At 53.1% G+C, this 26,966-nt stretch overlaps 1 protein-coding gene across 2 annotated transcripts; it reads left to right on the forward strand.

Annotated features, from left to right (window-relative positions):
- Positions 1-26,966, forward strand: STARD10 (StAR related lipid transfer domain containing 10). 2 transcript variants are annotated; one of them, XM_058687868.1, is made up of 7 exons: positions 1-21; positions 4,194-4,504; positions 22,813-22,960; positions 23,571-23,674; positions 24,307-24,424; positions 26,245-26,297; positions 26,547-26,966. In XM_058687868.1, the coding sequence occupies exons 2-7, from the start codon at positions 4,298-4,300 to the stop codon at positions 26,790-26,792; spliced, it is 876 nt and encodes a 291-aa protein (XP_058543851.1). In that variant the 5' UTR covers positions 1-21; positions 4,194-4,297; the 3' UTR covers positions 26,793-26,966. The 2 variants fall into 2 exon arrangements, with proteins under 2 accessions (XP_058543851.1, XP_058543850.1); XM_058687867.1 differs by lacking the exon at positions 1-21 and adding an exon at positions 3,671-3,804.

Raw genomic sequence — 26,966 nt, forward strand, 5'->3', positions numbered from 1 at the left:
ATCCGTCTGTCTAACTAGATGGTGAGTAGGAGGGAGAACCCAGGAGCAAGTCAAGACTTGGTGGCCCCTCACCATCCAGGACACTGGGCAGGGTGGGGACCCTGGGCAGAGGCTGAATCTTAAGACAGAGAGAGAGGATGGTGACTGTGCTAATATCACCCCCAGGCTAGTGAAAGGGATGGCATACAATGGAGAGCAGGGTTAGAGCCTTGGGTTAGGAGTTGGGAGACCTACGTTCTTATTTCTGTTTTGTCCCTGCTAGCTGGGCCTTTGTTTCCCCATCTGTACAGTGAGGGGCTGGGTACAGATGACATTAGTCTGAGGACCTTCAGTTCTGATGGGGACACAGTCGGGGGAGTAGGGGAGAGTGTTAGGGACCAGGTCATGGGTGGCTCTGGGCAGGTGCCCTGACCCCTGCTCCAGTGTCTGTCTGGGGGCTGTGAGCAAAGTCTGGTATGAATCTCCAAAAGACCACCTGCCCCCATTCCGGGAATCACAGTCCTGAGGTACTAGAGATTCCCACATGGGCTCTGACTTGCTTTGTGATTCAGGGGTATCCCTGTGCCTCTCATGGCTTCAGCTACTCTCTCTGTGAGGGGCACGTGTAAGACCTAGCACTTGCTCAGTGCCCTAGGTAATGATTCCTCGCATTCCCATGACACCTCTCAGTTTGCTAAGCACCTTCTTCTCATACAAGCTGCTCCCTTCCACACCCACTCTGATTCCTGCTGTGTGATGCCCCATTCTGGGGCTCGGGACCCAGACAGGAGCCAGACCTGGGCCCTGTCCTGGGGGCCGAAAGAGATACCTTGATCCACCTCTGGTGGAGGGGCCCTATGGCTGGGCAGGGGTCTGCAAGGGGCAGAGTGGGGTCATGCCTTGCCAACCTTTAACACTGTTTAATCTTTCATGAGAATCTTAACCACCATCATATCAAGATGTTACCTTAACACTTTTTGTTGGAAACATGCCATTTGTGGACAGTGTATTCTCTCTACCTCCCCTCCCAGTTATATTTTTGGTTATTTGGGGGTGAAACTGACACATGTACAACTCTTTTCATTGCAATAATTCTCGGTAGGTATTTTTATTTTAGATGAAGAAACAGGCTCAGAGAGGATGTGTCACCTGCCCTTGGTCACACAGCTAGGAGATAGGTGTAGCTGGGATTTGAACCCAGGTTCATTTGTGCTGCCAGGTTGTGCAGGGGTGGCCAAGTCCTAGAACTCCCCCCCAGACTCCTCCCCTAGGTCCCCTTTCCCAGCCCTCCTGGGCTCACTGTTCCACCCTTGAGCAGACAGGGTCCTTCTCTCTTGCTCAGGGGTGTTTAAAGGTATGTTTGGGAGACTGTCATAACCCCCTGAGCCAGAGACACCTAAATTTGGGGGGGGGGAGGGGAGGGAGGGGGATTTGCAAGGGCAAATTAATGATAAATAGGATGGGGAGTGATTCTGCCCATCCACTTGGCTAGCTAGCCTGGCCTGAACCCAGGACCCAAGGTTGAGCCCAGGGCATGGCTATCCAAGCAGGGGTACCAGGTCACTTACTTCTGACCCAAGACCTTCAAAAGATTCATTCTTGGTTAATTTCTGTTTAGATTTGAGCAATGGTTTGGTTTCTGCCATCTGTACCTCTCTGTCAGTCTGCCGTTACTACTGTCAACCTAGCCTTATCTCTTTTACCCTGGACTGGGTGATGGGCATGAAAGGTTTACTGCCCTTGTGCCTGCTGTCTGCTGAGATGTTATTGGAGCCCTGAGGAGGCAGGATCCACCAGGCCAGTGCTCCCATCTCTTTTCCTTATCGTAGATCCCAGAGGCTACAGTTCACAGAATAGGCCCTGTGGACTCCTTTTTGGGTCTCCAACTGAGCTGTGTTGTGGGAGATAAAACACAATCTGGTTGTGGCCGTCAGCCAAAACCACTGAGGCCAGGGGAGGGGCAGTGACCTGCCTAGAGTTAGGGTGGAGACAGAGGAGGTACATAGCAGAAAGCCATAGCCCTGGCTTCATCTTGAGCCCAGAGCCAGCTCCCCTGCCACCACTCATACACATTAAAAGAATGTGGGTTAGAAGGGGTGGGGGTGAGTATCTGACTATGCCACCCACATACTGGAGATCTAAGGTGATCACACTTCATGGGGACCTGCAGCTCATTTTACAGGATTTAGTTTGCAGAATGCCCTTTGAGGTCATCTGCCATCATGGCTTCCTGCTCACCCCCACTCACTTATAAAATTGGGCCTGATTCACAAACATATTGGAGCCCTAAGCACTGTAGGAAAAAAACACCTCTATTTGTGAACACACTGTGACAACTCCTCGTTTTTTCTCTAGCACCTTTAAGAAAAGCTCTTCCATCCCAGAGATCTAGGATGGTGAGGCTAGGAGGTTATACATTCTTATTCCTTCATTCCATAGATGGGAAACTAAGGCCCAGAGAGCATGGAGCAGCCAGAGCAGAGAAAGGAACCTGGGGTGGGAGGAGGCTGTGACCTGGATACTATTCAGGATGGCTATGTACTCACTGTGTGACACTGGGCAAGTTAGCTGTTCATCCAGGTGAGCTCACCAAGGGCCCTCCCTGCCCCTCTGTGGTCAAAGGCCAGTCACTGGAATGAGTGAATGCTCAGCCTTGGGCCATCTGCCACACTCATGCTGGCCTGGCCTCAGAGAAGTTGAACTATTTATTGGCCTCAGTTCACTGGAAGTGACTGGAGGCAAAGCTGGCACTAGGACCCAGGGGGCAGGTGGCAGTGGCAGCCTCCCAGGCTGGAAAGGGTGGCTGCAGTGCTGGTGGACCTATCTGCCCCGTGGCTTTGGAGCCCTGGCCAGCTCTGCCTGGGGAGGGTCAGGGGAGCCCCAGAACTCTGGGGCCAGGTGCTGTTGAGAGCCTAGTCTAGTCCATGGGAGGTATGTGGACAGGTGCTGGGATGCTCAGGGCAGATGGTGGTGGACAACTGCCAGAGTCCAGAGCTGGAGGGGGGCCTGGTTAAATCCCCCAGCTGGGAGTAAGACTGGAGTGGAGATTTTACCCAAGTCTGGTCAGTCTATGAACCTTGAGGCTAGTGGGCTGGATCAACTTCCTCCTGGGTTTGTGAACCTCACTGTGAACTGGGTTAGAAGTGTGTAGGCTTGGCGTGCCTCGTGGTTGGTGGGGGATGCAAGCTTTGGCATCTCTAAGTTGCTCTTGATTGTGGCGGGGGTGTGTGCCCATGTTTGGGTCTCTGGAGTGTCGTGTGGGGGCGTCTCTGGGATGTCTGGGGACAGCATGCCTGTGTGTAAGTAGGTTGTTGCAGGGGTGTATAGCTGTGAGTATGGGAGGGGGATGGAGAGAAGGGGCTCACAATTAACTTCCAGAATCCCTCTTCAAGCACCTCAGAGCCCCTCCTCTCAGAGTCCACTCTAACTCGGCCCCTTCCAGCCCCGTCCCCAACCCTAGCTTGAGGACTAGCGCTCTCCCGGCCCCGTGCCCCTCCCGGGGCGGGCGGGGGCGGGCGCTAGGACCCTGCGGGGCGGGGCGGGGCGGGGCTCCGAGCTCCGTCAGCTGTACCTCCGCAGCCTGGAAAATACCGAGCCCCGGGGAGTGGAGCCCCCGAGCCTCTGAGCCTAGCCCGGAGGGAGGGAGGAAGGGAGGGGGCGCGCGGGGCGGGGGGGGGCACGGGGCGGGGCCGGGCGGCGGGACCCACTGCTCCTCCCCCCGGAGCCCCCGCGCGGCCCCGGTCGCCCGGGCAGCCGCGGCAGCGGCGGCGGCTGAGGCGCTCGCACCCCGGGCCCTGGCGGGCCCCCGCGGAGCAGCGGGCACAGGTGAGCGTCCGGCTGGGCGGGCGCCCCACCCCGCCCCCACCACCCGCCCGGCGCGCAGCCCGCGCCGGCGCCGCTGCCGAGTTAGTTGAGCCGGTCCGGCGGGCACTGCGCGGAGCCCCGCCGGACCGTCCGTCACCTCGGGTCCTGGCCTCCCCTGGGTTCCCGAAGAGCTCTTGCGGAGCCTCCACACCCGATACGCGGCCCCCACTCCGGCCCTAGGGAGGTCTGGGGTCGCTCCTGGGGGTGGCCCCCGTGACTGCCCTGTGCGGTTCTGCGCTCTCTAGGGGGCCAGCCTCTGCCGGTCTCGAACTCTCCATCGGCCCAGGACCCCGGACAGCCCCACCCGCGCCCCCAGCGCACTGACTCCCGTCCTCAAACCGGTCCTGCAGGTCCCAGGAAGGTGGCGTCAGCATCTGCAGCCGCGTCGACGTTGTCGGAGCCTCCGCGGAGGACCCAGGAGAGCGGGACTAGGACCAGGGCGCTGGGCCTCCCCATGGAGAAGTCCGCTGCCTCAACAGAGCCCCAAGGGCCTCGGCCAGTCCTGGGCCGCGATAGTGTCCAGGTGCCCGACGACCAGGACTTCCGCAGTTTCCGGTCAGAGTGTGAGGCCGAGGAGGGCTGGAATCTGACCTACAGCAAGGCCGGCGTGTCTGTGTGGGTGCAGGCTGTGGAGATGGATCGGACCCTGCACAAGATCAAGGTAGGATTGCTCTGCCCCACGTGCAGCCTCCACTGCGCCCTTGCTGCCTCCGACAGGGAGTCCCCTGCTCCTCTGCAGGGCCACAGACACCTGGTCGCGCACCTGGACTCAGAAGGAGTTTCCTGCCAGGGAACCAGGAGGAGGCACAGTTTGTTGGGCAAGGGCTCCTCACACAGATGGGCCAACTGAGGCCTGGAGAGGGGGTGTGACTCACTCTGGCTCACTCAGCCTGAACCCAGGCTTCTGCATGCCCTTGCCTGCTCCTGGGAAGTGGGCTGCTGCCAGGCCTGAGAGAGTGGTCTCCTGGGACTGCGCTGGCTGTGCAAGTCTTCACTGGGTCCCTGACTTGAGTCATCCCAGGTGGGGAGACTGAGCCCTTCTCTCCCTAATTCCTGGTCTGTCCTCACTCTCCTCAGTCCTGGGTGCCAGGGACCTGATTCCTTCTTGCCTGATGTGCTGCTCTTCCCTCTTCCTTCCCTGGCTGCTCCCAGAGTCTCCTACAGGGACTTAGGATTGTGGTTGGCAGATCCTGAAGGCAGGGACTTGGATGTCCCTGCTTTACACAGGGCCAGGCTATGGGAGGAGGGGGCCAAGGGAGGCCAGCAGATGCAGGGCAGACACAGGCACATCAGCTCCCTCAGAGCCTAAGCCCCACTCCTCAAAGTCCCATGACTTTCCTCTTTGCCTGAACCGGGCAGGCTTGAGGTTTGGGACCCAATGAGCCCACCTCCCCTTGGGGCCTAGATGGGGCAGAGGCTGGTGAAGACTCTGGTCTAGAGGCCTCGGTAGCTCCCCCAACACATCTGGTATTGCTGTGAGTGCCTCATTTTGAGGGGGGCAATTCTCCCTTAAATGGGTTCTTGGCAGTAGGTTGTGTCCTTCACTTCCCTTGCCTTTCCCTTGCCCTCCTCTTTCTGCTGCCCTCCTCCCGGATGTAGGGCAGTGTATTCCTGTTGGGGGGATAGAGGGGAAGGGCACTGGACTCTGAGGGCACTCCTGCCCAGAACCTGCTCTCAGACCTAGCTCTGGCATCTTGACTTCATACCACGGTCTAAGAAAGCTGACCTTCCCTCTCTGACCCTATGCCTTTCTGCTTTACTAAATCTTAGTCGTTTACAGCTTTGTCCATCTGTCCCATGTGGCCTTCTGGCTCATGCTTTCTGCTTTCTCTTCCCCATCGCCCCCGTGACTCTCTGTCTGCATCCCAGCTATCTGATTATCTCTTTCTCTCTGGGTTTCCATGTGTGTCTCCCCATCTGGGACTCTGCCCAGGCCTGAGGGCCCTGGGCCAGAGGCTTTCTGGGGGCCTGAACTGTGTCTGAGGCTGAGGAGCAGGGAAGCACAGGGCAGCTGGTGTGTCCCAGCTTGGTGCTCTCTGAGGGCAGGGACAGATCCTATCCCTCTTTGCATCCCTAGCATCCAACACAGATAGAGCAAGGATGTTGTTTGAATGAAGGATGGAAAGAAGGAAGAAACAGACTGAATGAAAGGTGAGCAAGGTTGTTGTGAGAACAAGGTTGTTTTCCTGTGATCTGGGAAAGGCTTAAGGCTCTCCAGAAGGGGAAGGTCTGAACTAAGTCCAGTACTCCCACCCTCTGTGTCAATAGGGCGGAGCTGCCTCCTCCAACTGGCTTGGTTAATGAATAAACCCAGCCCAGTCCATGACTGGAGTTGACGGGTCTTGGGGCCAGACTGCCACAATAGACCCCTTGTGGCCAGATCAGTCTTGTCAAGTGGACTTCCTTGGGAGAGGAGGGGACTTGGAAAAACTGGGTGTTGTGGTCCCTAGCTGGGACCTGGATCCTCCTTTCCCTCTCAGACTGAGCAGAGGTGCCAGAAGACCTTTTGCAATCCCTGTTTCATACTCCCTCCTCACTGGGGTGTAAGTGAGGACACTGAGGCTCAGAGAAGGGCAGAGGCCAGTCTAGGGTCACATAGCCAAGTCCTAGAAGGGCCAGGCTTGGAACCCAGATTTCCAGTCTCCCAGCCTATCTCTCTCTGTTCTCCCCACAATGGAGATAGAGTTGGGGACAGGAGGCAAACAGAGCTGGAGCCTAGGATGGAGGCTGGGACCTTGGCTATGGGCATCCTGAGCGGCCAGGCCCCTGACTCCCCATCCCCTCAGCCCAGCCAAGTGGAGCTCTGGGAGATGGGCAGGAGTCTCTGAGCATCCCATCCCCAAGGTTCCAGGATTCCCAGGTTCCATGCAGGAAATCTCATTTCTGATAGGAGTCAAGCATCTTTTCCATCTTCAAATTTACCCTCAGGCCAGTCCTGGGCAGTAGTAGGCTTGTCTTCATGCTACAAAGAAACTGAAGCCAAGAGTCACTTGCTTAAGATCACAGAGCAGCTGAGGCAGGCATAGGACCCAAGCCAGCCTGACTCCAGAGCACCTGCCCCCCCTGCTTGGGCTCACATTGCTAGTCAACATTATGGCATTTGACCCCATCAGTAACTCTTTGAAGTACATGGTGTTCTCATAATCCCATTCCTGTTTGATAAATGAGACAGCTGAGGCCCAGAAAGGGGAAGTGACTTGCCAAGGTCACACAGCAGGTCTGAAGCCAGAGTCCCCAAGGATGATTGGGTCACTCCAGGGGGCTGGGACTCAACCACCGGTGTTTGTTTAGCTTTTGACCCCTTACCCCATCCTGCCCCAGCCTGTCTGTGGGCCTGCCCCTTGAGCTGGGAAAGCCAGCCTGCACTCTGGACATGCCCTGTTCTCGTGATCCTCAGGTGGGGGTGGGGGTAGGGTTCCATCTATTGGTCTACCTTATTGATTTTCTCCTCATCTCCCTTCCCCTAGACTTATCCTCTCCCTGTCCCTGTGTCCAGAGGTCCCCGAAAGCCACTGTAGCTCTGGTCCCAGCATTTGGAGCAAAGACAAAGGGGAGAGGTTGTTGGAGGTCATCTCTACCCTTTTCCTCCCTCCTGGCCTCCAACATGGCCTGGCCTGACCTCAGGTCTACACTGTGCTTTGGGCACTGGAGAGGAGGAAGACACTGCCTTCTGAGACGTCCAGCCTTGTTCCAGAGGCAGATGTTGAACACAGATCCTGGGTCCAAGGCAGAGGGCAGATTGGAACCAAACCTAGGTCTCCCAATGCCCAGGCCAATGTCTGAGTGTATGAGAAATGCAAAACTAAGGAGTCTGCCAGTCATTTAAGCAGGGCCAGCTTAAGTCCATTCCTGGCCGTGGTATCCTCTTCTGTGGATTACCATCGGTATGTCCCTGCCCTTTTCTGGGCTATTTCTCCATTTCTGCCTTGGGACTTTCCTGGCTCTAAGGGCCTCTGAACTAATGGGACTCAAGGGCCCATGGGAGAGAAATGAGGAATGAGGGGAAGGAAGCAGGAGGTGACATGGCCTGCCAAGCCCTGCCCTTGGTGCTCATGTGCTCAGACTCTCCAGTGTTGCAGCCTGCCTAACCTTGTGCTTGGCTAGCCATGTGAGAGGCAGAGGAGATCTGGTCCTGTCTTCAGAAGTTTCCAGACCCTGGTAAAGAGAGGAAGGACAGTTCCAGGTGACTTCTGCCTACTACACGGGGCAGATGTTCACAGGCAGACCACAGAGGCAGGAGTGGGCCTAGTGAGCAGGGTCCTTGAGGGGCTTGGTGGGAGGTCTCTTGAGGGACTGTGGCTGAGAACCTGAGGTTCCTCTTGCTACAGGAAGCTGAGCAGTAGGGACCTGTCTTCTCTGACTTCCTTTCTTATGGCTCCTCCCCTTCTGCTTTGGAGAAAGCTCCTCGGCCCCTCCCTTCCCTATCTCACTGTCCACCTGCTCCCATAAGGCACCCTCACCCCACCCCCTCCATACTCTCAAGTCTGTACTTCCCTCTAAGTGCCTCAGATCAGAGGTGGCTGGAAACTTTAGGGGAAGTCTTTCTGGGCTAGGCTGAGACTCTGGAGGAGAGAGCACGTTGTCCAGAGTCACGGCCACATGGCCTTGGGCAGGTTGCTGCCACCACCTAGGCTTTAGCTTCTTCATCTGTTGAGTAGTGCTGCCCTGCCTGTCTTTGGGCACTTCATTCATTCATTTACTCATTGAGTGAACATTCACTGATAGCCTCTCTGCCTGGCCCTATGCTGAAGGTTAGGGACAGAGAAGAGGATCAAGCGCTGCTCTCAAGGAGCTCCTTTGTGCATGTGATGGACATGGACAGACACTTGTCACAGAAGCTATGGAGACCCAGAGGGGGCCTCTGAACCAGCTTGGGGGCCAGGAAAGGCTTCCTGGAATGCTCAGGTGATCCCTTTGGAATTGGGTGGCGAATGAGATGGACAAGTTTGATTGCATTGGGAGCCTTCCATATAGAGGAGCAAGCTGTGCAAAGCCCAGAGGTGGGAAATAGAGTAGTACATTAGGAGACTGGCAGGTGGTTTAGTATGGAGTTGGAGATGATTAGAGAGCTGGACCAAGGCCCTAGAACATGGGTCCTGGAGGTCCTGGGATCCCAGGCTGGGGTGGGGGGGAGGGGGCGTTCGATAAGGCAGGTAGGAAGTGGAGGAGGAGGAAGAGGAAGGGGAGGATACTGTATTTGTCTGGATAGAGGTGCTGAGTCCTGTGTGAAAGCAGGGGCTGTGGGGAATGGAGCAAGGGATTGCATCCAGAGAGATTTAGGAGGGATAATGGATGGGACATGGTGGTTATAGCATAACCCTTTGCAATGTGCAAACTGTATTTTGCAGGCTGGGGTGTAAGAATGTGGATATGCAGCCCCTTTGATGCCTGCCTTGGTGGGTGAGGAACCTTGTGAGTTTGAGCAGAGTGGGGGTAGGTGCCTCCAGTCAGTGTCCCCCTGGGGCCAGAAGAGCCCTTAGTCCCCAGGCTGGCTCTGTGCCTCCACACCCGGCTCCCCAGGCTCTGGCTTTTAAACTTTAACGAGCCCCAGCTCAGTTTCCAGCCCAGAGTCTTTAAAGTTTCAGGAGATGAGAGGAAGGAGGGAGTCCTGGAGACGGATGGGTTTTCTTTCTTCCTCTGCATCTCCACGCCTGGCTGGGCCACCTGGAACCAGGGCTGTGGGTGCTATGACTCCAGAATCTGGGACCTTGGCTGGGCCACTCCAGCTGGTTCCTGAGGGGCTAGGGGCCACAGGCCTGGCAACCAGGTTGCCACCATGATAGATAAGATAGAAACCTTATTCCAGCCCTGATCCTTTACCTTGGCCTCTGACCTAGGCAGATGAGCATGTGCCAACAACAGGTGGGAGGAAAGCTGTTCAGAGCAGATATTAGGCTTGAGGTGTCCCTGTTCTTCTTGGTGCCTCACTTTATCCCCTCTGGCATGCTTGCGCTGGGCTCTGCGCTTTGGGGCCCTTGAACCTTCAGAAACACAGACAGTGAATGAAAGAAAGTGGCAGGCCCAGGACTTAGTGGTGGATCCCATGCCAAATATAGGTTCCTCTCACCTGTCATTAGAGAGCCTAGGGCAGGTGACACAGGGCCACTGGAGCTATTCTCTAGGGCTTTAACCTAACATTTGCCTCCCTGCCTCTCATCCGAGGCTCCCTGAAGGCAGATACTAGCTACTTCTGATATCTCTAGAATCTTTATGTACTGGGGCAGGTGAGAAATGCCTGCACATGTACACTGTCCCCCGCAGCACACACACATGGGAAGTAGGGGGATGAGTACTGTGGTCCTGGGCCATTTAATCTCATCCTTGGGTTTCATGCCACAACTTGCATCTGCTCCTAGTTGCTGAGATCCCCTCTACTATCTCCTGGCACCCGCCCCCCGGGCCCCCCTCCCCATCTCTGGTTCCTTCCAGGTTGCCTGGGACCTGATTCTGGACCAAAAAAGTGATAAAAGTCTAAGGCAGAGGCTTGACAGAGAGGATGGAGTTCCCTTGTGTGTCTCTGACATCCATTCATTCAACACATTTTTATTGAGCACATACTATATGCCAAGTATTGTGTTATATCCAGGAATTTAGTGGCAACTCAGACAGATCAGACTCAGCTGTTATGAGGCTTACATCCTAAGGAGGAGACAAGAAGAATAGAAGCAAACAGATCATTAAATAAGATACCAGATGGTGGTTATGGTGGTGTTATGAAGACAGGATGGTATGATAGGGGTTGTCTGGCCTTCTATGTGTGGATCTTCTGTTTGTGGAGCTGGATTGTGGGTGACTGTGTGTGTGATAGGGTCCTCGGTTGGGTGGACTGTGAGCCTCTTCACATCTGCCCAGGTGACATCCCTGGGGCAGAAACCTGACTGGGGTCGGTAAATCATATTGAATGTATGTATGTGTGTGTATGTGTGTGTATGTGTGTGCATGTGTCTGAGGTGGTGTGTATGTGCCTCTGAGTGTGGGACTGTGTGTTTCTGTGTCTGGTGTTACTGTGTGTGTGAGTCACACCCCCTCACTGCAGCAGAGTTGTCTCTGATCCAATTATGTCTCCTCAGCTGTCTCCTGGCAGCTCTAGCCCCAGGCTCAGTGCTGGTTCTGCCACAGCTTTCCCCTCCCGACCTCCATCCAGCCTCCTGACCCAGCCTCTGGGCCTACCTCTGGGTCTCAGGGTCTTCTCTTAGGGTGTGTTCTCTGTCCCCATCTCTGATGGTTACTGCTTCTGCCCTTATGTCTCTACTCGTCCCCTTTCCTATCCCATTTTTTTTCTGTATCAGTTTTTTATTCATTCAACAAACCTCTTCTCATACCTCCCACCCACTCTGTCAGCCGCCATGCCAGTGCTGGAGACACTGGGCCCTGCTCCTGAAGCCTAGTGGGGAGACTGACAAAGATGGGGACAACCTTCCAAGAGAACTCAGGCAGAGGGAGGCCAGTGGCTGGCAGCGTGGGGGGTGTCTGGGTGGGGCCTTGGGAGCCCAGCAGGAGCCAGGTGGCAAGCTGAGCAATTCTCACTGAATCCCTCAGTGGGGTAGGCTCCCAGAGGCAGGAGTGCAGACTGAGAGTGAGAAGGAGTGGAGGCGGAACCAGAGTGAGGAGGACATCTTGGAGTTGGGATCTGGCCTAAAGGCAGAGAGAGAAAGATAGCAGGGACTTTCAAGCTGGGCAGTGCCATCATCAGCTCTGGGTTTTAGAAAGCTCCCTAGCTGCTGGGGAAGCACTGGCTTGGGAGCCAGGAGACCAGAGACAAGGATGCTGCTTCAGTGGTCCAAGCAAGAATGAGGAAGCCTGCCTCAGGTTGGTGAAGAGGAGCTGTTGGAAGGTCATGGCTGAGTGCAATCCCAGGAATGAGAGGGAGGGATGAGTCCAGAGCCATGCCTAGGTTCTAGGCACTGGAGGGGAGCACAGGGCAGTGGGCACTGGGGTGGATAACACGACAGTACTGGACATGGTGAGTGAAAGCCTGTGGGCCGTCCAGGGGGTGATGCCCAGGAGGCTGTTAAAGACACTGTCTGGAGCTTACTAGAGAGAGTGCTTTGGGGGCATTGGGCTGTCTCTGGAGCCCTGGGAGGTGTTTATCCAGTTTGTGTTTGTCTTGATGTCTGTGTGCCAGCCCTGGCCATTGTCTCGTGTCTTGTGTCACTAGTCTCCCCCATCCCTTCCTTTTCTTCCAGGCCCACCCACTCTCTGCCTCTCTCCTCTCCTCCCTCTTCTGTCTGGCTCTCCCACCTCCTCCAGGGCTGGAGTGGCAGGAGCTCCAGACCAGGAGGTCAGCTTCTGAGATGTCAGAGCAGGATGGTTCTCACTGCTGCGCAGCTGGGGCCTGCTGGTCTAGAGTCTGAGGGGTGCAGTATGGGTCCACGGAAGCTGTTGGACTTGGGGGAAGGACAGAGGAAGGAGGCAGAGCAGGTATGAGTCACTCAGCGCTGGATGGAGAGCATAGCAAAGAGCCTGGGTTAGTCTGCCTGAGCAGACTTAGGAGCCCTGTCTAGGGGAGGGATGGCAGCACCTGCACTCTCCATAGTCTCAAGGGGACCCCAATTTTGGGGAGAAGATGGTTTGGAGGTATTTGGTGCCAGATCCCTTTCCTTTTAGAATAGAGGGCCATAGGGCTTGTGTGGTCATAGTACAGGTGGGGATACTGAGCTAGAAGATGGGGGAAAGAGCCCCTGCTCTGGGCTCACACCACACATGCTCTCTGTGTCCTTCCAGCTCCCCTCACTCCAGACAGAGCCAGCCCCAACGGACCCAGCCCCTAGCATGGATCCTCAGGGACAGGCCTCACCTGGCCAGGTGCTCGCTCACCTGGAATTCCTTGGGTCCTCCACAGAGCAGAACCTGGTTCTCAGGGAATAGCCTTGGTGAACTGTGGGTCACACTGGGTTCTGTGTTGGTTCCTCTCTTCACTTTTTTGAGCTACCATTTACAAATGGGCATAATCTTCCCTCCTCCCAGGTAATTGAGAGGATGGAATTAAATGAATTTGTGAAGCTCTTAGCACACCATTAACTTTTGCTGAATGGATGAATGAATGAACAGCCTGAGGTTCTCTAGGGACAGCTCCATTTCCTCCCGCCTCCTTCCATGTTCACTCAGGTTACCCAGTGGAATTACCTGAGCCCTCCTCTTCCTCCAGCCCCCAGGCTCATGCCAGCACCTCTGCCCAGAACTCTTTCACCTCCTTTTCATCTGAGTGCGTCTGCTCTTCCGTTTATCCTTTAGGACTCCACTTAGGTGCTCCTCCTTGTAGCTGCATCTTGGCCTCCTGCATCCTCTTCCCTGCCCTGCCCACCCACAGTTGTCATTGCCTGTGCAGCTTTGGCGGGGGGGGTCCCCCTCTGGTTCCACTCCTAGCATGGTCAGATGATGCGGAGCCTTTCTAAGGTAACTCAGCATTAACATGGGCAGCCTCAGGCCCCATCTCAGCTCAGCCCAGACTTCCAGATCCAGGGAACAAGGACCTCCAGGTTCTGGACAACACTCTCAACTCGGGGAAAAAAGTATGGTTTCTATGTCTTGTATAAACTGTGTTGTACCAAGAATCCAAAAAGGAAAAATAAATCACCAGAGCCTCAATTCCTGAGTAAAACTTTTTCCTTGATTCCTTTCAACTCTCACACAAGAGTGTACATAATTTATACATACTTTAGACCTTGGCACAGGTACAAGTTTGTATCTTCTTCTTTCATTTAACATTGCATCTGTAAAAGTTTCTTGTATTGCTACCGAATTATTAATTCTACATTTCCGGCAGCTGCTCCATGCAGGCCTGTTCTGGGTTCCAAAGGTTCAGAGCCTGCCCTTCCCTGGGTGGGTGGTGGGGAGCCATGCGCAGTTCTCAGTAGCTGAGCAGCAATCATCCAGGTGATGTGTCTTAACCCAACCAGACCCAGCTGTTGGTGATGTTCCAGGTTCTCAATATATTTTGCTAATTATAAATGCAATAATATAGTCATAAATATTGTAGCAAGTTTCTTTGGTGTTTTTTTCTGAGTATAAATTTCTGGTCCTGGAGTTCCAGGAATTGAGTTGAGAGACATTTTTATGACCTAAAAAATATTTGCCAATGGGGGAGCCTGGGTGGCCCAAGTCGGCTAAGTGTCTGACTCTTGATTTTGGCTCAGGTCATGATCTCATAGTTCACAACATTAACCCCCGCATTAGGCTCTGTGCTGACAGCGCAGAGCCTGCTTGGGGTTCTCTCTCTCTCTCTCTCTCTCTCTCTCTCTCTCTCTCTCCCTGCTCATGCTCATGTGCTCTCTCTCTTTCCCTCTCAAAATAAATAAATAAACTTAAAAAAAAATTGCCAAATAGTTTTTCAGAATAGTGGAACCAATTTTTGGTGTCACTAACTGTGTAACAGTTTTAGCATGTCCTCACAAGCAGTAAATATTTTGTATATTTTAGCTAATTTACTAAAATATAAATTCACACCTCAGTACCATTTAAATTTACTTTTCTTTAACTATCAGAACTATTAAGGATCTTTCAGCAAGTCCCAGAATCTTCCCTGAACTTGTCTCTGACACCTCCTACCCCTACACTGCATTTTATGTAAGGATGATGGCAGAAGGAGTAAGCCTCAAGTGCCATGGAGATTTTTACAAGTCTAGGAGGTTTTCACCAAGATTCTTCCTTCTGAAGTCCACAGAAGCTCTAAGGACCGCTGGCCATGGCCCCTGCACTCTAAAAGTCAGAGAAGCCTACACAGGCACAACCTCTTTTCTGTCTCACCTGTCCATCCTTCCCTTCAGAAATATGTCTTTATTAAACCATGCCAGATACAGGGGATGCCAAGATGAATAAGGGGGCCACAGCACTGTGGGCCAATCAGTGCATTGCAATGCATGCTGATAGAGGGAGGCCCTGGGGGCGGAGGAGACAAGAAGTAGGCCCCAGGTCATCCTAAAAGATTTAAGGACAGGAAGGGCTTTCTGGACAGGGAACAGCCAGACTGAAGTTTGTTCAAAAACAAAATAGGGAAGGAGCCAGAGAAGGAAAGTTCTCAGAAAGCAGAACTGATGAGACCTCTCTCCTCCTGCATCCCATTCCCCACTTTCTCTCCAACCCCTTGTGTCAGTGCCCTTGAGCTATTCTTGAGATTTGGGGGGGACATGGAGGAAGGTCTTAGAGGTCTGCATTCTGGGAGCTCCAGAAACCCAGAGGCAAGGGCAGGTGCTTTATCAACTTGGCTTAATGCTGGCTTCTTGAGGCCTTTGGGAGAGACAGTGGGGGCCCCTGGGAGGGGTCCCTTCAGAACAGGAGGCAGAGGCACTGCTGAAGCTGAGCCTCTCACCTGCTATATGCCCCAGGCCAGGCTGCATCTCTCAGCACCAGGGCTGACATGGAGCTGGCAGTGCCCGGTTGTGTGGGCTGTGATGGGGGAGCAGATACATTTTTGTAGGGCCCTGGTGGAAGAGGGTTGCCTATTTGCTCCCTGTCCATCCACACTGTGGAGGGATCTGGGCATTTTGTTTTTTTAAACTTTGTTCCCTGGCCCTGTATATCCTGCCCTTTGGGGATTAGCAAGAAGGTGCTCCTGTAGGCAGGGCCTGAGAAGTCCTGGGGCGGGGGTGGGGGGGGTGGGGGGAGGTGGGGGGGGTGGCACTGGGGCTTGGGGCTGGAGGAAGAGCAGCTGCTGTTGGGGCTTTCTGTACAAGCCTCACTTAATCCTCACAGCTCCGTTCTGAGGGGAGGATTATCTTTGTTTGACAGATGAAGATACTGAGACTCAGAGCTGAAGTCCTTTGCCCAGGCCAAGGCCAGGAAAGCAGGATGTAGCTGGGCAGAGGCCTGTCTGCCCTAGGCAGCCTGGAACTGCTATGTAAACATGAGCCTGTGTGTGGCCTGGCTGGGTCTGGTGGGGCAATGCAGTGGCTGAAAGATTCTCAGGGGTCTTCCAGGTGCAGAGCACCTGGGTGGAGTTTTGGGAAAGTACAGCTCTGTCTTTGAGCCCAGTGCAGTCTGAGGGTGGAGTCAGGAACTCTGCTCTGAGGAAGAATGTCTGAGCTTCGCTTTCCTGGTGAGCAAGCCCTCCGAATCCGATGAGCTCTGCATAATAACCGTCAATTAACTAAGACAGTCTCCAGTTGCCAGCATGTTGTTTGAGCTGGGCCAGTCCTGCCCCTTGATGAAGGTAGCAGAAAGCCTTAACAATCTGGGGTCAGACACACCCAGGCGATAGTTCTCTGCTTTACCACTCTTAGCCTTCAGGCCTCGGTCAATCCTTGTAATGCTCTGGGCCTCAGTTTTTGCATCTGTAAAATGGGGATAATGATACCCATTGGGGTGTTGGGAGGATAAGAGACAGTATTTGTACAGGATACAGCTTGGTGTTGCAGACAACTGGCAGAGGCGGTTTGACCTACATGTCAGCTCCTATGGGGTCCATGGGCCAAGTGTTGTTGTCTCCTCTGTGATGATGACTTAGGCAGTGATTTGGAGCCATTGGTACATGGTAATGGTTATTCAGGTTGTGCTTATCATTCAAGGCTGTGATTGATTTGATAGTGAGTACCCCACCCCTAGTCAGGAATGCTTCCTTTGATTTGAATATGGTTCTGTTGGGAAAAGATGATTTGCATAACAGTTATTCCTTTTACAACACTGTCTATTAAAATGCAGCATGGTGAGTAGTCAGCACAGTCTGTGGGATGTTTCAGAGCCCACACGAACCCCTTACCTTCTCTGGGCCTCACTCTCCCCAGTGGTAACTGAAGAGTGTGGAGGAAGAGATAATCTCCTGGGTCCCTAGGACTGTGGGATAATCCGTGTGTTGCACATATCCCATGGGCAAGGATACTGGAGACCTGGGGTGAGGGCCAAACTTGGATCCACCTGTCTGTCAGTTTGCAGGTTACTGACCTGGCCTTTGGCCCTCAAGGCCATACCACAGCCCTGTGGAGGTGACCTTACTTCTTGTCCCCTGTCTCGGCTCAGCTATCTCCCTGGGTCCTGGGAGATACTGGAGCCCTTCTCCCCACCATTTCCCTCCCTCTGTGGAGATCCCTCCTTCTCTAAAGCTGAGCACTGGGAAGGCCTCCAGAGAAGCACAGGGCAAGGGTGGGAGAGAAGAGAGGGGCACAATGAGACACAGCTTGGGCACTGGATCCTGCTTGGTGCTTAATTATTTATTTATTTAAAATGTTTATTTATTTATTTTTGAGAAATAGAGAGAGAGAGCGTGCACAAGTGGGGGAGGGGCAGAGAGAGAGGGAGACACAGAATCTGAAGCAGGCTCCAGGCTCTGAGCTGTCAGAGCAGAACCCAATGCAGGGCCCCAGCCTACGAACCACGAGATCATGACCTGAGCTGGTTGGAAGCCTAACCAGCTGAACCACCCAGGTGCCCCTGTACTTATTTTTTTTAAGTCTCCAGGTATTTGTACTCACCAGTCTCTCTGCTGAAATGTCCTCTCTCCCCTTGCAGCACTTCTGCCCCTTTTCCTTTTAGGCTCTGTTGCCTTCTGCTACCACAGTTACTGTGCCCCTCTCCCCTACCCCTACTCATTCTCTGCTGGGATTCTGTGTCCTTGTCTCTCATGCTACCCACTTGTTGGGGCCTCTGGCTCATCTCCAAGTTCCTCCTGCCCAGTTGCAGTGTCCTGGTATATAGCAGACTCTAGAAAGAAAGTGGTGGATAGATAAATGGATGGACCAATAGGCAGGCCCCAGGATGAGGCCAGAGAAGCATAAAGGGCACAAAATGCAAATGTGACCTGGTCCTATCCTGTGGAAGGGTGAATGGCTGCTCATGGAAGCCGGCTGAAGTCCTAACAGCTACTATTTTTTGAGTATTTACTATGTGCCAGGTATATTGCATACATGATCTCGTTTAATTGAATCACAACATCCCCATGAGATAAGTACTCTTATTATCCTTGTTTTTCATGTGAAGAAACTAAGACTCAGGAGCTTGTGCCCAAGGGGAAGGAACTGGAATGGGAACCTGGGATTGCCAGGCTCAAAACCTGCAAGAGTCTTCCCTGGTGGCCCTCTTCACTTGTCCAGTCCCTTTTGACCATGGCTCCGTAGGACTAAGTGTGTTGAGGGTTGAGGGTGTGCAGGTCCCAGGGCTTCTGAACAATTCCAGTTTTCTACCTCCCGGGGCTGGAGAGAGTGGAATGTGGGAAATACGGTCTGTAGTTTCTCTGGTGTCACTTGCTCCCTCTGGGCCACAGTTTTCTCAGCTGCAAGTCAGCTTCCCCGCTGTAACCAGGCTTTGAGGGTTTTGCAGCTCAGCATGGCTCCTTGACTGAGCAACCCAGAGCAAACCCCCTTCAGTTCTGGCTTGCAGGGGCAGCTCCCAGATGTCCAGATGAAGTGACTGACTTGCCCAGGGCCCAATGGCTGTGGGATCCGGTCACAGGCCTGCCCCCCAGGTGCTCTCCAGTGACTCACCGCTACCCCCACCATCCCTCTGAAGCCTCTTAGAATTACATCTCGCAGATGTGGCAGCTGCCACAGTGGGCAGGAACAATGCCCTATGTAATCTACCCCTCTTGGCACAGGCCCCTAGCTCCTGGGGGCTGTGGAAAGAGCATGGCTGGGAGCCAGACGGGATGAGGACGCCCACGGTCACTCTCCACTCTGCTCTCTGGACCAGCCACCCAGCCTGCCTGTTTTGTCACCTGCAGTACCACCGCGCCAGCCAGGGTTTCTTGCCCTGCCAGCAGAGCGCCACTGCCGGCCTTCCTGCCCAAGAGCCTGCCACCAGCCTGGGAAACCTTTAAAGTTCCCCTGTTTTGAAGATGAAATGTTATCGCTTCTCAGCCTTTTGGCTAAGATCAAGTGTAAAGATGAAATGTTATGCAAAGTTTACACTCAACTGCCAGGTCTGTCTTGGGTCTGTCTCATGGCCATGCAAGCCCCGCCTACTTCCCCCGCTGTCTCAGAGGGAGGCCTTTGGTCCTGAAGCCACAACAGCCCTGAGCGGTGTCTGGGCAGTGTGGGCCTCTCCTCAGGGTGCACCCAACCCCCAGCCGTGAGTGCACCTGGGTCCTTGTGCACGCTGAGCCTGACCAGAGGGAAGAGGCAGTCCCAGGTAGGGTTCTAGCCCAAGAGCATAATTCTGTCATCACTGCCCCTCCACACACTCACTGCCCAGGATAACACCTCTGAGGACTTGTAAAGCCAAGTCAGCTTGGCTATAGAGAAGTTCTCATTTCCTCAGAAGCCGCACGTGAGTGGTCCTTGATGGTTGAGAGTACAGGAAAATCCGGTTTTGAATCCCTGCTCTGCTGCTTTCTTGCTGTCTGATTCAGACAGGTTGCTTAATCTCCTGGGCCCTAGTCTTCTATGCACAGCACAGGAGTAATGCCAGCTCATAATTTGGGGTGAAGAGTGAGCTTGCATTGAATGTCTGCTGCAGCGTCCAGACCTCCACACAGCTGCTCAGTACAGGTCGTCCGGCTGCTGCTGCTGCTGCTGCCAGTTTGACCTCTGCCACCTTCCCCCACGCCTTTCTCACCATCCCAGCCCTTCCCTCACTCCGTTCACTCACTCACTCACTCACTCACTCACTCACTCACTCGTTCCTTCACACGTGTCATTAGTCTCCTTAGGTGTGATGGGAGATCCTGGGTACTTCCTTGACTTTCACAACGCTGACACTCAGCAGGGGAGACTTTTGTAAAAGTCCCTTATTTGGGGTTTGTCTGATTTTTCTAATGACTGGATTTCGGTTATGCATCTTTGGCAGAAATGTCACCTAAGTGGTGCCTGTATTCTCTTCGTTGCATTCTATCAGGCAACACCCAGTTGTAACTTGTCTCATTACTAATAATGTTTACTGTGATCACTTGACTCAGGAGGGGTCTGCCATGCTTCTCTACAATGAAGTTACTCATTTTCCCTTTGTAATTAAGTATTTTATGGGAAGTAATACCCTATTCCTCATCAAACATTCCATTTATGTATTCATACCTATATGTACTTTGGCTTCCTATTTACTTCAGTGGAATATAATCTTTTAAAAAATTTTTCTTTTAATTTAAAGCTTTTTATTTTTGAGAGAGAGACAGAGGGTAATTGGGGGGAGGGGCAGAGAGAGAGGGAGACACAGAATCCAAAGCAGGCTCCAGGCTCTGAGCTGTCAGCACAGAGCCCATCGTGGGGCTTGAACTCAAGAACAGCAAGATCGTGACCTGAGCTGAAGTCGGACGCTTAACCAACTGAGCCACTCAGGAGCCTCGATATAATCTGTTATTATACTATTTTATGTTTTCATTCTATTTTGTATGTTAGAGAGAGAGCGTGCATGTGCAAGCAGGGGAGAGGGGCAGAAGGAGACAGAGAGAATCTTAAACAGTCTCCATGTTTAGCACAGAGCCTGATGCAGGGCTTGATCCCACGACTCCAGGATCATGATGTGAGCCAAAATCTGAGTGGGACACTCAATTGACTAAGCCACTCAGGTGCCCTGATTATCACTATTTTGATACTCGGGTTGTCCTAGCTTTAGCCTGTGGTAGGTGGCCAGTTCTCCTAGTTTGTCTGGGATGGAGGGTTTTCCTAGGATGTGGGATTTTCGATGCTAAAACTGGCAAAGCCTTGGGCAGACCCTGACAAGTCACTCACCCAGTCAGTGGGAGCCCTTCATCTGGCTCCTGTATCTGCTTGGCAAGGTCCCTATCATTCTGTGAGTATGTCCTTACTTTCTGGCACAATAAGATGTTCCAGGCTCATCTTATCTCACCCAGCCCCAGAATCCTGCATTTCTCTAGGAAAACCTGGAACCAGGACCTTTTGAGTATTAGTGGAGAAGAGGTGCCTGCCTCCATTCTGCGGAGCTGACCTCCTCCTTTGTGCCCTCACTGGGCAGTTTAGGGCACCTCTCCATTTTCAGGTTGGTCTCCTCCCTCAACTAGAAGCCTCTCAAGGACAGGTCTCAGATTCACCTCTGATTGTTCTGTGCTCTGCACAGGACTAGAATTGGGGCTGTTAGTTAAATGACTGGATCTAGAGTCATAACCTTCCTCATGGATCAGAAAAGCAGAGAGGGAAGGTGATTTGTTCAGACTCACACAGTGAGTTTTTGCAGGCTAGAATCTGTCCTCGAACTTTGATTTTGTCTGTCTTGTCTTTTCTTTTTGCAGTTTTATATCTTTATTTGAAAATCAGCAATTAGTTCTCATCCACATTAATTGTCTGTAGATTTTTGAAAGTGATGTGGGTACGCAGGTAACTAAGGCATAGAGCTTGTTTGAATCTTCATCCTTGTTAGTTTCCTGGACAACTGCACACAGATATAGTATGGAACATTCCTTATTCCTTTGCCCCGAACAGCTTTGTTGAGCCTGGTGTCAGTGAGCTTCTGGAGTTCCCATCTCCATGGCAAATTTCTGTATCTCTCTGGGGGCCCAAAGGGCACACTTCTTGAGACCCACTCCTTAGATGCACCTGTGAATGTTGATGGTGTGTGTTCCCTGGTGACTACCTCACTGATGGCAAACGGCCCTTCCTCTCATCATGCTTCTTTACAGGAGCCATTCTGCTGGGCCCTGGTTGAGACGACTGGAAAAATGTGAATATGCTCTGAGTGTTAGATGTGCTGAAAATTTACTGCAACAAAATGGTAGAGATTGTTGCCTGAAGGTTACAAAATGGAATGCACAGAATAATCTCATTCAGGGGAAATATGCACAGAAAAGGCTTGGGAAGAACAATCACTAAAGTGTTAACAGTGGCAATCTCTAAATGATGAGAATATGATGGTTTTCTTTTTGCTGTCTGTATGTCTAACTTTCTAAAACATATAGTACTGTTTCTACAATAAGGAAATGATTTAAGTAGAAAGATCTCCCAGAGATACTGAGAGGTACACTCACCACATGCCAGGTACTATCCTTTTTTTTTTTTTTTTTTCCTTCTCTCCATACACCCACCCCCCATCCCCGCCCTTCTTTCTCCAGCCACCAGTGGAGGTGTTACCTTTATTTCTGCCAGGTACTATCCTAAGTGCTTTATATACATGACCACATTTTGCTCTCACAGAAATACTCGGAGGTATCAGCCCAATTTTAGAATTAAGAAAACCAAAGTTTGCTTTCTATGTGTTTCCCGTGGCACTGTCTGAATGCCCAGGTCTGGGAGACCTTTTTAAACTACATAAGAAAACTTGTCCAGTTGCTGAGGGGACCTTGAGCCTAGGCTTTGAGCTTTTGGGTGAAAACAATCACCGAATAAGGGCGTGAACTAAGTTTCACCTTGCTGAGTGCAAACCTAGCAAAACCTCGTTCTGTTTTTACTTGCTTCCCAGACATATGATCTGGGTTAAATCCCAGCTCTGCTGCTTACTAGCTGGGTGACCCTAGTCAAGTTACTTAACCTCTCTCAGCCTCAAGTTCCTCTTTGCATTTCTTGTCTGGCAGAGTTGTTTTGAAGGTTAAATAAAAAAGGGGATCCTTGGCTCTTCTCTCCCCTAGACGGAAAGTTCTTTGAGGACAGAGCTAAAAACTGTAAGAAATCCAAAGATATTTGTTGGATGAAGGAAAAAAAAAAGGTAAATTGTATGGTCAGGTGGTGAGTACCATGGATGAAAGAAAGCATCCATTTAGGTATTTGTTTGTTTAAGCCTTCATTTCATTTAGCATGTAACCATACCAGATTCTCCGCTGAGTCAGCCATGAGCCTCCACCCATGAAGATCAGTGGTCTGGGAGGGCATAGATATAGAGACTTAGTGTACGGGAGTCCAGAAGGTCTGGCCTGGCCATTCAAGAAGGCTTCCTGGAAAAGGAGACTGGGATGGAACGGGAGGTTTGGTGGGAGCTGAGATGGGGGAGATGGTCTCTGGATACAGGGGCTGTCTCTCTCCTCGCACGGGTGGCTTCTGGGAGGGCTGGACAGGTACGCTCTTCTTCATGTTCTTTCTCCCCTTCTTGCCTGTCTGCCCTTTGGTCTCCTGGCCGGGGCTTTTAGCCCTGTGTGACCCTAACAACCCATGTGTCTGTCTGCAGTGCCGGATGGAGTGCCGTGATGTGCCAGCTGAGACACTCTATGACGTCCTACACGACATTGAATACCGAAAGAAGTGGGACAGCAACGTCATTGAGACTTTCGACATTGCCCGCTTAACAGTCAATGCTGACGTGGGCTATTACTCTTGTGAGCAGGCACAAGAACACTGATCCTAGCCTCCCTGCTTCCATCCAGGCCTCCAGCCCAGCTTCCTTCTCCCACCTTTCCTCCTTGTGATCACTCCCATGGCCAGGCTGCTCAGAGACCTGAGTTCTAAGCTGTAGGGCTGCCCTCCCTGACATTTCTGTCCACTCCTAGACTCTTGGGCACACACACGTACACTCACAAACACATATGCACTCCCATGTTCATGTATACACACTCCACACACATGCACACAGAGTTATGTACACACTCCATGGCCACATGCCACATATTCACAGTCACACATTTTCTGATACACACACTCACAATAATATATTCACATTCACATATACAAACAGGCCCAGCCAGCAAGGTAAGGGCCGTGTGAGGTTGTGAGCAGGAATGGCTGGTGACAAGAAGGGAGAGGGTTCTGTCTCTTTCCTAGTGTCAGCTCTGGGATTGTGGTCTGGTGGGTGGGTGGGGGGGTGTATCTGTTTGGATCAGGGGGGACTGGCGATTAACTAGGCATCCCTGTGTCCCTGGCTTCTGCTATGCCCTCCCTTGCAGGCAGGCAGACCAGAGGTCTTGCTGAACTGTCCCTTGCCCTCCACAGGGAGGTGTCCAAAGCCCCTGAAGAACCGTGATGTCATCACCCTCCGCTCCTGGCTCCCCATGGGCACTGATTACATCATTATGAATTACTCAGTCAAACATCCTGTGAGTCTACCTGCCTTCCCTGCTGGGTGGGCAGGGGAAGGTCCCAGGTACGGCTGGGCCAGCAAGCCTGGCCCAGGAAGAGGCTTCTGGCTACTACCATGACTTTCATGTGACTTTAGTCTGGGCACGAAGCTCTCTGGCCCTCAGTTTCCTTACTATATAGTGAGAATAATGGCTCTTGTCTCCCTGCTCAGCTCTCAGGCAGATGAGAAGAGGGTGATGTGACCCATCACTGTGGGCAAGTGGGATGGGCTGGCTCAGAAAGGGGGTGCAAGTAGTAAGAGGCAGGGCCTCTTACTTCCCTGAGGCTGGGCCACCTTGATCTCCACAGCAGGCAAGACAGGCAGGTACAGCTGGCCTGGGCAAAGATGAGTGCATGTGTGAATGCCCATGTATGTGCTCATGACTCCAGACTGAGGGCTTTCCTGAGGGGAACAGGGAAACCTTGAGAGGCAACAGTGACCTAGACTGAGTCCTCTTCTTTCTCCCTATACCAACATCAGGCCTGTTCTGGAGTGGATGCCAGGGGATGTGAACTAACTGACTCTGTGTGTGTGTGTGTGTATGTACTCATAAAGACACTTCTTTTGTCCCAACCCTCAGTCTCACCTCCCTTTGCCTTCTATCCCCAGAAATACCCACCTCGGAAAGACTTGGTCCGAGCTGTGTCCATCCAGACGGGCTACCTCATCCAGAGCACGGGGCCCAAGAGCTGCGTCATCACCTACCTGGCCCAGGTGGACCCCAAAGGTGAGGGCTTGGCCCTGGCAGCTTATCATGGGATCCTTTCCTATACCACAGGAGATGTGGCCTGATCTACTAGGGATCAAAAAGAGCCTGTGTTAGGAGCTGTTTTGTATTTTGGGGCATCTCCATCCAAAATATCATTTGAACCAAGATTTGAGACTTTATACTGGTTTGAAAAGCAAAGGCCAAAGTGGTAGCCATTGCTCCATGACAAAGCTTGGAGCTCTTTTCCTGGGCTCCCACACCTCCATGCTCTGACTGGCTTCCTGCTTACTGTCTGCTTTCACTCCGTCTGTCTTGCTAGCTCCCATCCTCTGCCCATCCCAGAGGCCCTGAGTTTTCCAGGCTTCAGTTCTCCTCCCTTGGGAAGGTTCAGCTACTCCCAAGGCTTCTGTGGCCAGCTGACATGTCTCTCTCTGCTGGGAACCAGATCCCTGTGGCCATTGGCCTCCTGGACTCATCCCTTAAGATGTCTTCTGGGACCTGAGACTCACTGGGTCCAAAGCTGAACTATGAACTATCTCCCCTCCTAGTTTTCCCCTTCTCCTAAACCTCCCCCTAGTCACCCATACCAAGAACCTGGCGGTTGACTTGGATGCCCTCTGCTCAGCTCCCAGGTCTGGCCACCAATTCTTATTGATTGTACCTTCTAAGTAGCTCCTGAATCTGTCATTTCTCTCCATAGTCAACGACCTTCTCTGTCCATACAGCTACAGAGGGATTTTTCCCAAACATGCATTTCCTCATGATTCTCTTCTGATTCAAATTCTTCTGTGACTTTCTGTTGCCCTCGGAGTGAAGTCTAAGCCCCCTCCCCACATTTCCCAGTCCTTCCTCACACCTTACACCATCCCACCTCCCTGTCTAGGCAGCTTTTTCCCTCATCCTAGAAACATCTCTCCTCCCTTATGCATGCCCCCAGGACTGCCTCACATGTCACCTCCTCTGTCCCTGATGCCCAGAGTTACCACTGGCTCCATGCTCTCAGGCCCATTCCCCTCTAGCAGAGCATTTGGTACACTGTCATGTCTCAGACAGCGAGTTGCTCTTTGGGTCCCTGGGGCTGGCCCAGAGTAAGTGTCATGGAGTGGATGTGGAGTGTGAGTGAATGGGTGAATGTCTAGAGGATGGGTAATCCCTGAACATCTTTGCCCGGGTGTGCCCCAACCCCACCAAGCACCCAGTGATGTAGGCCCAGGGCTCCCTAGCACCTCACTGACTGAGTGTGCTGGGTGTCAGAGGCAAGAGCAGACATTTGGGAATGAGACAGGGTGGATGGTTGGGCTACCAACTATGGATTCCAGGCGAGCCCAGGATGGGGAGCTTAGCCAAGAGGTCTATGTAGCAGCTAGGCTACCTGGGGTAGGGGGCTTGGGAGGACAGGTAGAAGGCGGGGTAGAGCATCAGGGCCATTCACAGGTTGGGTATGAGAAGGAATGTCAGTGGAGGGGAGGTGACAGGCAGGAGTTTGGTGGGTCAGGATTTCAACCCACTTGTAGCCTGTGGTCACTTAGGACCCTGTGGTTTTCTTCCATGCTCTGGGGCTTAGCAGAGGGACAGGAGGGGTATAGCAGGTAGGTTTGGGGGAGGGGATACGACAGAATTGAGCCTGGGGACCTTGGTCTGAGACAGAAAGAGAGAGTGAGGATGATGAAGTCTTACAGGACTTGCCTCACAGCCTCCTCCCCTCCCATGGAGAAGAGGGTAGCCTCCTTGGAAGCCCCAGGCTGGAAGGAGTAGGTTAATATGTATGTTTGGAGGGTGCTGGGTCCCTGAGGCTGCTTCTTCCCTTCTCTCCTCATTACTCTTCCCTACTCTCATAGGCTCCTTACCCAAGTGGGTAGTGAATAAATCTTCTCAGTTCCTGGCTCCCAAGGTGAGTGGCCTTGGGACTTTGGGGTATGTAAGCAGCGGGAGAGGGTTCCAGCTGAGGGGGTGGGTCAGGGATGGAGACTGGGAGTCAGGGGTGGCGGAGTCAGGGCTGACGGGCGGAGTTATGAAATGGGCTAGAGTCAGGGTCCCGGGAGCTGGGGACTGAGCCACGGAGGGCGCAGGCCCGGAAGTGGCGAAGACTCAGTCCCACGCCGTGTCCACCCCTGACTCGGATGTGTGGCGGCCCCCCCAGGCCATGAAGAAGATGTACAAGGCGTGCGTCAAGTACCCAGAGTGGAAGCAGAAACATCAGCCGCACTTCAAGCCGTGGCTACACCCGGAGCAGAGCCCGTTGCCGAGCCTGGCGCTGTCGGAGCTCTCCGTGCAGCACGCGGACTCGCTGGAGAACATCGATGAGAGCGCGGTGACGGAGAGCCGGGAGGAGCGCACGGGCGGCGCGGGCGGCGAGGGCAGCGATGACGACACCTCGCTCACCTGATTGCGGCACCACCGCAGGGACCTAGACAAGATGGAGTGGGGTCCGGGGTGGCGGATCCTCCCGCGCTTTCTCCCCTCCCCCACCGCCTGCGCCTCCTAGGGACGCTGGGCTGGGGCCCAGGCTGGCGCTGCGGCCCCACTGGACACAGCCCCAATAAACGATCCCACAGCCTCA

This window comes from Neofelis nebulosa, chromosome 10, assembly GCF_028018385.1.
Source record: "Neofelis nebulosa isolate mNeoNeb1 chromosome 10, mNeoNeb1.pri, whole genome shotgun sequence".
NCBI classification, from domain to species: Eukaryota; Metazoa; Chordata; class Mammalia; order Carnivora; family Felidae; genus Neofelis; species Neofelis nebulosa.